General features: G+C 36.1%; 2 protein-coding genes and 1 pseudogene across 2 annotated transcripts; all 3 read right to left on the bottom strand.

The window, feature by feature from the left end:
- Positions 1–2,181: 2,181 nt before the first annotated feature.
- Positions 2,182–7,186, bottom strand: LOC110894846. Its single transcript, XM_022142076.2, has 6 exons — positions 6,844–7,186; positions 6,646–6,719; positions 3,907–4,670; positions 3,698–3,836; positions 2,635–3,044; positions 2,182–2,554 (listed from the first exon to the last, which is right to left on the bottom strand). Exons 1-6 carry the CDS (start codon positions 7,133–7,135, stop codon positions 2,437–2,439), a joined length of 1,797 nt encoding a protein of 598 aa, XP_021997768.1. The 5' UTR covers positions 7,136–7,186; the 3' UTR covers positions 2,182–2,436.
- Positions 7,187–7,241: 55 nt separating this feature from the next.
- LOC110894845 lies at positions 7,242–9,541 on the bottom strand (annotated as a pseudogene).
- LOC110892834 (protein transport protein Sec24-like CEF) lies at positions 7,251–7,978 on the bottom strand. The gene is made up of 4 exons (XM_022139976.1): positions 7,907–7,978; positions 7,561–7,821; positions 7,390–7,461; positions 7,251–7,319 (listed from the first exon to the last, which is right to left on the bottom strand). The coding sequence occupies exons 1-4, from the start codon at positions 7,976–7,978 to the stop codon at positions 7,251–7,253; spliced, it is 474 nt and encodes a 157-aa protein (XP_021995668.1).
- Positions 9,542–10,314: the final 773 nt, after the last annotated feature.

Here is a 10,314-nt window from a genome sequence, read left to right as displayed (position 1 = left end):
TTTTAGATTTGTTGATGACATATGTTAGATTAAGGTAACACACTCTTTCACTCTATTTCTCTTTATATATACATTATTCAATACATACAATTTCACTCTATTTCTCTTTATATATACATTATTCATTCAATACGTACAAACCCCATGAGGGGTAATACTACATGCCCCTAATTGGTTGAAATTCAATAGATACAAACCCCATGAGGGGTAATACTACATGCCCCTAATCGGTTGAAATGGGCGGCAGCTTTAATAGTGTCAGGCAGCTGTCTGACACTCCTCTAATGGACCAACAAATTTACGATTTTATCCCGTCCTAAAATTACGATTTTGCCATCAGTTCAAAACTATGTTTTTACCCCCACTTAAAAATAAATTTGCGTTTTTACTCACAGCTAAAAATTTTGATTTTGCCCCCGGTTAAAAATTACGACTTTGCCCCGTTTCAATTTACAGTTTTGCCATTAGTTTTTTCCCTTATAATTACCATTTTGCCATCAGTTCAAAGTTATGTTTTTACCCTCACTTAAAAGTAAATTAACGCTTTTGCTCCCAGCTAAAAATTCCGATTTTGCCCTCGGTTCAAAATTACGATTTTGCCCCGTATAAATTTACAGTTTTGCCATTAGTTTTTTTCCTCACAGTCAAGTTACGATTTTGCCATTAAAATTATGATCTTGCCCTCAGTTTTAAATTACACTTTTCTCATCATCTTAGCTTTTTTTTTAAACTATAAAAGTTTTTGTTTTAATTGGTTGACTCCATTTAATTTTTTTTTTTCGTGTCAAGGAGCCGCCTAACACTCGCTCATTAGTTCTGAAAAATTACAGTTTTGACCTGAGCCGAAAATTACGGTCTTATCATTGTTGTAGTTTTTTTCCAAGCAAAATTATAGTATGTTTTTTTAATTGATTGAGAATTATTCGGCCATCGCCCCGCAACGCGGACGGGGCATCAACTAGTAGATATACAAAGTGAAAAGGTGTGAGAATAAGATTTGAAGGTGTATATCACCCTAATTAAGTTACTCTAATAAATAATAAATACATGGCTAGTGCAAAAAGATTGTAAATAGTTGGAAATTCGCTAAAATAGTCAATCAAAGTTTTTAGCAGTCGACATTAAGGGCATGTTTGGCTAAGCTTTTTGAAATAACTTATTGGCTTTTTGAAAAGTCATAAGTTTCAAAATGATATTTGGCAATGAGGGTGTATGTGAGGGGAAAAACCAATAAGTCAATAAGTCACTCTATACTGACTTTTCCAAAAAATCAATAAGTCAATAAGTTGTTTCAAAAAGCTTAGCCAAACATGCCCTAAATGTTAGCAGTCTCTAAAAGCATGTCTCCACCAGCATACAAAAGCGCAAGTGCGGGTTATGCCTTGGCCGGTGGGTGGCCAAAAATGTAGCGTGAATTCTAGTTGTTTCAGTCGGTAGAGCTAATATGACGGCTTATGATCGACCAAAATGAGGGATGATTATTTTGATGAATGTTAAATTTGCATATACGACTAAAATGAGGGTTGATCACTTTAATGAATGTTTTCGATTGATCGAAATGAGGGTTGATTACTAAAAAACGTAGGGTATCTGTTGTTAATCTTTGGACTATTTTAGTAATTTCCCTATGTAAACAGGTAGGTTGTGACAATCAAGTGATATCAATGTGACTAGAAAAATAGGTATCAGGTGACCAAATTTACTACGACACAAATGAGTATTGGTCAAATCATTCAAAGATAACTTTGAAGATCACATCTGATGAAGGTTAACAAACTGTGTCATCTATAATTTATAGGGCTGGTTCATACATTTTGGAAGGTTTCTAGTTTTAGCCAGTTTAGAATAGCAAGTTTAGTTATTCGTATAAATACATGGTTTAGGGTCCTTATAAGGTTTGGTCTTTTCGATATATCGAGTCGGGGGTCTCATTGGAAGCAGCCTCTCTATTCCTACCACCGGGTAGAGGTAAGGCTAGGCTGTCTACATCTTACACTACTCCTCAGACCCTACATTGGCATTGCTATTGGTGGGATATACTGAGTATGATAAGGTGTGGTCTTTGATATTAATAATATAGAGTCGTAACTAGTGATTAGTTACTTGAAATCATTGTGTTTTGCTCAATCTAATTTCCAACAATCGAACTATGAATGGACTCGCCATCACAGTTTGTCAAAGTAGTTGAACTTATTCTTGGTGTTCAGATATATGTAACCTTAATAAACCATAAATAATCATCCGCCACAAGTTATCATATATCTATATGTCACATCCATTATTACTTGGTAATAATAATTCATCTAGAATTTGACATACAAACACTAGTTTAAAACCTACTAAACTCTAACGATTATAAAACATCATCAAAGTTAGTTGTACGCGAAGACTGAACTCTCGAAAGTCAAACAGGAATATTCACAATTACCTGTTGGTTTACTTTGGGGAAGTCAGTTTAGTTTCATCAGAATCATGCTTCATTGATGAATCCCCACCCATCAGTTCCCCAAAGGCTTCAACTTTCACAGGTGGAGCTCTAACCAGGCCCATGTTCCTACATCCGACGACGTATTTACAACTTATTTTAATTTTTAAAAACAATATTAATTTTTATTGAAATAATATATAACTTACGGTGAATGGGCTTGTGGCTGGAGTTGGGGAATTTGGACAGAAGCCATGGGGCGAAACTGATTGTTGGATTGAGCTTGGAAGGCTGAGATTGAAGCGAATTGCTGTTGTCGGAATTGCATCTGGGGATTTCTGTAGTTCATTGTTGAAAAGGCGGCGGCAGCATTAGTGTCCATAGGAAACTCAGGTGGGTTTTCAAGTTTGACTTCAACCACAGATCTTTGACTTTGACCTTGACTTTGACTATCGCTATCCATATTCATGTGACCACCCATATTCATGACAGGACGAGAGGTTGAAGGTTGCCGTCTTCGCATTCGGTCCCACTGCTGCTGTTGTTGTAAAGGGTGAACCATCTGCTGCTGTTGTTGCTGTAACGGGTGAACCATCTGGTTGTGCATCTGCCTTGGAAACTATAACAGCAAGCAAAATGGTCAAACGAGTCAACTTGACCTGTGACTTTTTCTTTTTTTTTTTTAAATCTAAATTCCATAAGTAACCGACATAAATTATCGCCTCAGACCAAAAAAAGTGCTATTCCAAACGCTTCACAGTTTAAGCGCGCTTAAAACTCGCTTTTTTAAACCAAGCGTTGCGTCGTGTTAACTCGCAAAAAATAGAGCAAAACGTAAAAACGTTGAAACACACATGCACGTTGCGCTGTGTTAACTCGCAAAAATTAGAGAACGTAAAACCAAAGTTGAAAGTAAAAAAGTTGTGAGGTTAAATTGCAAAAGATGAAAAGTTTTGGGTTAAACGTAAAAAAAAAAAAATTTTAAATATTTTTTTGAAAAACATGAGGTACTACACCATTATGCATAGAAAAGTTGCAATGTAAATAAGCATTGTGTGAAAAGAAACTGATTCAAATAAACAAACAATGATTATCGTGTTATCATCCAAGATTTAAAACATATATATGTTGCAAGGGGATTATAACTTGAACAATATATTAATTAGTGGCATGTCACAAAAAAAGACATGAGATGAGTAAATCGTTGTTTCGGTGAATTTGTAAAAACGCAAACCCGTATGATTTCAGTGTGGTTAATCCATTTTGACTGACCTGATGGGGTAGCCTAACATTAGCTTGATTTTGCAATTGTAACTGTGACTGCATCGCCTGAACTTGTTGCATTTGTGTCTGTTGTTGTACATTGTTCTTCGTACTATCTTTCACCACCTCAGCAAAAGCCGCAAGATTACTAGAGTAAGCCAAAAAACAAACATGTCAGAACAAAAAACAATCACGGCATTGAGGAAAATGTAGCGTACCCATGTCCAATTGTTTGGAGGAACATCTTTAGTAGTTCAATTGCTGAACACTCTTTCTTGTAACCATCGGAAAGAATTTTCAAAATACGACCTAATTTAGATACATGAGAACCTAATAACTGACCAAATATATCCAACGGCCCACCAGTAGCCCGGTCGAACCCCACATCCATTAACAAACGAGAAACCATTTTTCGTGACATCTCTGCTGCTTGTTCTGGACTTAAATTATTTTTCATCCCAGATGATCCACGATGATCATGGTTGTTCCCTGTTTGTTCCATATTAAGGTACTCAGGTCTTATACCGAGTCTCTCTAACATTATGGGGCTTTTGGTCATTAGCGGCGGTAAAGTATCTAGAACCCCGTTGCACTTTACGTTCTGCACGTTATCCATTTGACTTGATGAAGTAGGAGGTAAAGCGCTATCGGGTACAGAGTTTGCTGAAAACGTTGTCTCGGGGAAGAATAAACCTTCATCGCTGTCTTCTAAATTACAAGATATTCTGACCATACCATTGTCTTCCATGAAAACTGCACGGCTTCTTTTATGTTTTTCAACAATTCTAAGATAATTAGCCATTTGCTCGGGTGTACGTTTTTCAGATTCTCGATCCCCTGAAGGTAATCGGTATGGTTTGGTAGCTCTATACTTTTCAAAGAATTGGCTATACCATGATTCTGGGATTCTTTGAGACATACTATCATCTTCATGCACACCATACCTTGATCCAACACCAAAACTTGCTTTTGATTGCACCACCTGTCAAATAAATTAGCAAAATTAATAAGAAGCGCTAGAAGCCATGACCTATGATTATACCGTCCAGTGTTGTAGGAATCGCTAGGCGCTAGTTGGGCGATTAATCGGATTGAGATTTTTATGTGTCATCTTTAGTTATATATATATATATATGCACACACATTTTTATATGTAGTTTTTTAAAAGTAGACATGTTTTAACCACACATTGACCCATTTTTTTAAGTAATTGGCAGGAATTTATAAGGTTTGATCGAAATTTGGACAAAATCTGGCCCAAATAGGACCGCCTAGCGATTACCACCGATTAGTGATTAGTCGCAGACTAGTCGGGATTTTTACAACCATGATACAGTCAAATAATAATAAAGTTGTGATTAATAAATAATCACAACCAAGAAATGTTTACAGCTATAGCAAGTAAAAAATAGTTTGTAAATAATTAAACATCAATAGCACCTATAAATCCTAAAAAAGTAATAATTCTTGATTATTAGGGAAATAATTTAAAAAGATAAAATCAAACAGTATACAGCATTACAGTGATAAACGTTTTCTTGCCGACCATTCAAACAATGATATATCAATACAGCTGGTGTGCTTCAAATTTTTACCTATGCAACAAAGTCAATTAATTAAATGTCACATAAAACGTTCCCTGAATTTAGGTCAAGCGATAACTACATCTAGCTACCCTTATGATGTCGCTCTTGCAAGAAAAATTCTATAAGAGTTAATTACTATTTTCGTCCCTGTGGTTTGTCAAAATCACTATTTCAGTCCATTAATTTAAAAATTGCAATTTCAATCCCTATGGTTTCACTTTCGTAACCATTTAATCTGTAAGTACAGGGACTGAAATGGTTACGAAAGTGAAACCACAAGGACTGAAATCGCAATTTTTAAACTAATGGACTGAAATAGTGATTTTTGAGAAACCACAGGGACGAAAATAGTAATTAACTCATTCTATAAATTCTAATGATCATGAAGGAATAGCAATGCTTCAGGTTCTAGTCAAGCAAATGCCAAATAACATGTGTCGTATGTAACGAAGAATGCTTAAAAAAGACAACATATAGACAGTATCAGTTAAAAAATCAGCTGCTCGGTTTGAACGTTTAATATAGACCATTGAGATTAGAGTAGACTATGATGAAACAGTATCAGTTAAAAAAAATCAACAAATCCAAACAAACACTATGACAAGAGAAATTTCCGATCGCAATTAAATTCATATAAGAGCTTATGGTGTACTATATATGGCCTTGGATTAATTGCCACAGGTATGAGCACACCACTAATAAGACATATTAATAAGGATTCTACTAATTAAAAAACCCAACATCTGAAAAAGGTTGTCTTTGACTTCTAATGTTCAGTCTAAAACAAGCACTTTTTTTCAGGAACACCCAATAAGCAAACACATTAGCATCTTCACATACAATCTGATGGTTCTTTAACTCTATCATCATACTCAGTAAATCCCACCAATAGCAAAGCTAAGGTAGGATCTGAGGAGGAGGGTAAGATGTAGACAGCCTTACCTCTACCCCGTAGGAATAGAGAGGCTGCTTCTAGTGAGACCCCCGGCTTGATAATAGTTTTGCATCAAGCCTTAGACATAAGGCACATAACACTCAGCAATTGAGACAACTGCCGATTAGTTTATGTACCCCTTGTCTTTCGGCTATCAACGCCACCACATGATGCATGATTAACCATCCCCTCTTTTAACGTCATTTTCACGAAACTAGTAAAATAACGTTAAAATTAGTGCACTTTCAATTTTGCCCCCCGAGCGCCCACACATATATACACATTATATGCGCATACCGATTAATAATAAAACATATGTACAAACGAGAAAACATACTTCAGCTATAATCTAATGACACATTAACATCTGCACATACAGAAAAACTTATGCATACAAAAAAAAAAAAAAAAAAAAAAAAAAAATTGAATCAACACACCTTGGATGGCTGCGCCACATTTTGTGTAGGATTCTCCAGAGTGTAATAAACATCATCCCCGTGCAACTGCAAATCTGAAAGAAAAATTAAAATCAGAATTCAGTTGCTACTGAAAATCAGTACACTAGATAAAAACATCAACCCACGAAAAAGAATTATTAGAACAAAAAACACAAAGAATTTATCCAACAGAATTACAATTGGGATTGAGCTTGGAATTAGAAGAGGGAGAAGAGCGATTGGAGCGGGGGAAGAGCGAGACGCAAGCTTTGTCGAAGAGTAAAGCGCGTGCACGAAGTTGAAGGAGAATTTGAGCCCTAGACCTGGTGTCGTCGGTCCTCATGAAGGATTCCCAGGAAGAGGGTGATGATAAGAAGGGAACGAAGTTGGCGTACATTGAATCGTCTCCCAGCCACGATCTCCATACGCCTTGCAGTTCTAGTTTCCGGGCTAGCTCGTACCCTCGACCGTCGTCGCCGAGTAACGCCATCGAGGACGACTGGAGGACCTCTATTAGATCGGCTAATAAAAGGACTAAGCTTAATAGCTAGTCCTTTTATATATTATATTAGGCTATCACCCGGGAACATCCGGGTTAGGAAAATTTAGTTTTCAATAATAAATTTAGCAATGTTAACATAACTTTGAGTAGTAAGAAATACATCGACTGAGACCTGAAAATGTTAAAAATAGATATATGAAAACAACATACTAAATGTTATTTCCCTAAAAAAAATAGATTACCTGGTACTTAGCAAATTCGATAGCCATAGTCTTTAAAGTCTCGTCTACTGGTTGAAGTAGTTTATGAAGTTCCTGAAAATTAGATATAAACGTCACTTTGAGAGTTAGGTTAAACGTTAAAAAAATAAACACAAGCAAGAAATATTTGTTTTTTTATAAATATTTATATACCTTCTCTCCGGCACATATATATGTTCTCCCTTCAGCTTCTCTAGCAGAAAAAGCCCCGATACCAATATTATGCATGGGCTTGGCTGATTGAAATACCAAAAGTTTGCCTCCGGTGCTCTTCATTGCCAAAAATGCAGCCTGAGTGATAAAAGAAGCAAAAGGCATGTTACTTAAAGTTGACAAAAATATCGTGATGACTGTTTTGTTATTCTCAAACATAGTTGGGATGCTTTCCAGCAGTAGATCTGGATGCTGATGACACTGTTACCACAAAAATAATGTTCACTAATTTTACAGTTCACTAAACCAATCATACATACCCTCGTAAAGATGTTGTATGACAAACCTCGGATAGTTGAACAATAACATCGGTTTGAAGCGGAGTGTAAACATCCTGTACGTCGGGAACTATGAACATCAAAGGCTGCAACACCAAAATTACGAAAAAAGCTACACTTAGTCAAAACTTGTATTTTCTCTTTATTATCTATTTATTTTAATGTCCAAAACATTAAACCTGCTGTAATGCACGTTTTAGATTATAAAAATGGATGCTCGAGTCAAATGTCGCAATTCCCACCAGAGTTCGAGGACCCTCCTGCACCAATCAGATTAATATAAACCAACTACACGTAACATTTTCATAAGCTTGAGCATGTCGTAATGAACACAGACTTACAGGAAGATCTGCAATAACTCAGCTAATCGCGCTGCAAGCTCCAGCAGATGCGCCAGTCTGTACATCGTTCATCGATACATCTATGAGGAAAAAGAATACAGCTGGCATTGATTGAATAATGGTATATCGGTTAAACAAAGAAACTTAAATAACGTTGTCTTACTGGAATTCAATAGAATGAACATATACACACAAACATATAGCAATAAGGGTTTCCGATATTAAGAATAATCCCCAAAATTGATTGAAAGAACTAAAACCAGATCTGAACAGAAAGCGACTACCAAGATGAAGAAGAATTCGATGAACTTTAACGGCAACTGCTTCACCAGTGGTCATCTAAGCTTTATAAACAAAACCAAACACCCCTTGGCCTATCAATGAGGTGAAATTGTAGGTTGCTTTCTGTAGATCTCTGCATGATCAAGAAAAGAAAATTCAAAAAGATAACGGTAAGAAAGATATTTACAAAATAAGAAATAATAACAGTAATGTTTATCAAGTACAAATGATTTGAAGTTGAACATACTTGTAAGAATACTCGAGAATTCCAGAAGCAGCGACCACATGACCCTTCTTAAGACCACCAAGCCACAACGGGACGCCATTTTGTACAGACGTTCTTGACGATTCAGTACCCATTGACGAATTGGATAAGATGGTGCAAGTATCAGCACCATTTGCACGAATGGGGATAGTCGCTACCTCTTAGAACTGCTACTACCGATTCGAAGTCGTTTCCGGTGAAACCTAAAGCAAAGTAGCCCACCTACGGCTAAAAGAGCTCCAATCGCCACTCCTATTGAGATCCCAATTATCAGACCAGATGACCTCTCTTTCATCTCTTTTCCGGAACATAATTAATTTGTATCCAAATAAGCATCAACACACCTGTGAATTCCGCTCATTTGAAAATATCCACGTGTCCTATTCGTAGCAATTGGACACGTCTCCTTGCCATGTGTCGTTTCAAGATTGGTCCAGATGATTCTCCTTGCTAGTGTATGCCCAAAATTTTGGTCTTTCTAGAATGGTTGAAATGATAATCATGGACTCTCGAAGCACATGATACAAAACATAGAGCTCCATACATACTCTAACTCATAATAACTCATCTGATTGAAGCCACATGATTTTTTTGTATGTTAGTACAAAAAGGGCTTGCGAATCTAACATGATATATCAAAAAAATAAGGAATCATGAAAATTTGAGCACCTGAAAAGAATCTTTATTGTAATATATTGGAGCACTATCGGTGCATTCATCAGAAAACGTTAAGTCTGTATCCCTGCACAAATGCGACGATTTCTTTCACATATCTTACAAAATAAATGATTTACAAAATCAAAATACAAATACATTGTAAAAATTATATATATAGATTTTAATTTTATTTCCATACTATCTATCAATTTCAACAATTGTATACATTAAGTGGGTATACTCAATACTTAGAGGGTTTTCATAAAAATAACTTGATTTTTTTTTAACCCAAACTTATTTGATTTGTTTACTTTTAACCTAAAAGTTTTCGTCTTTCGCAATTTAACCTCACAATTTTTTTACTTCCAACTTTGGTCCCTTATATTTTCCATCTTACGCAAATTTTTCGTTTTACGTTCCGTTTTAAATTCTGCGAGTTAACACAGCGCAACGTGTGTGCGGTTCAACATTTTTACATTGTCTATTTTTCCAGTTTGATAGGTTCGTTGCAATGCACGAGTCCTAGGTTAACTTAGTTATTCCTTTTTATGTTTTACGTTTCGGTCTAAGTTATTCGCATTAACACGCCGCAAGTTCAGTGTTGATGGCCCCGCCGCAACGCGGGGGTGCTTAATACTAGTTAATTTAAATTTAAAACATTGTTGTGCATTATGTGTTGTACTGCTTGCAGTATATGTAGTACCAGTTGTATAAATTGTAAAAAGAGTAGGATTGTCAGCTCTTTTATATAGATCTCCAGTTGTTCATTAGGTGTCTATCTGATGACGGTTTGAGTTATAAACCTGATTACAAAGTGCCAAGTGCCCCTGATACATGTCTTTCTCCATCACGATTTAGGGTTTAAACCCCA

The sequence above is a fragment of the Helianthus annuus genome, chromosome 12, assembly GCF_002127325.2.
Source record: "Helianthus annuus cultivar XRQ/B chromosome 12, HanXRQr2.0-SUNRISE, whole genome shotgun sequence".
NCBI lineage: Eukaryota > Viridiplantae > Streptophyta > Magnoliopsida > Asterales > Asteraceae > Helianthus > Helianthus annuus.
The sequence above is the reverse complement of the archived record's forward strand: the minus strand, read 5'-3'. Positions and strand labels throughout refer to the sequence as shown.

Coding starts and splice junctions, on each gene's coding strand:
- LOC110894846 (XM_022142076.2), bottom strand. CDS start 7,135: ATGGCGTTACTCGGCGACGACGGTCGAGGGTACGAGCTAGCCCGGAAA. Junction 6,720..6,843: donor TTCCAAGCTCAATCCCAATT/GTAATTCTGTTG, acceptor TTTTTCTTTCAG/ATTTGCAGTTGCACGGGGAT. Junction 3,045..3,697: donor ATGTTAGGCTACCCCATCAG/GTCAGTCAAAAT, acceptor TTGCTGTTATAG/TTTCCAAGGCAGATGCACAA.
- LOC110892834 (XM_022139976.1), bottom strand. CDS start 7,978: ATGTTCATAGTTCCCGACGTACAGGATGTTTACACTCCGCTTCAAACC. Junction 7,822..7,906: donor TTATTGTTCAACTATCCGAG/GTTTGTCATACA, acceptor TTGTGGTAACAG/TGTCATCAGCATCCAGATCT. Junction 7,462..7,560: donor ATATATGTGCCGGAGAGAAG/GTATATAAATAT, acceptor TCTAATTTTCAG/GAACTTCATAAACTACTTCA.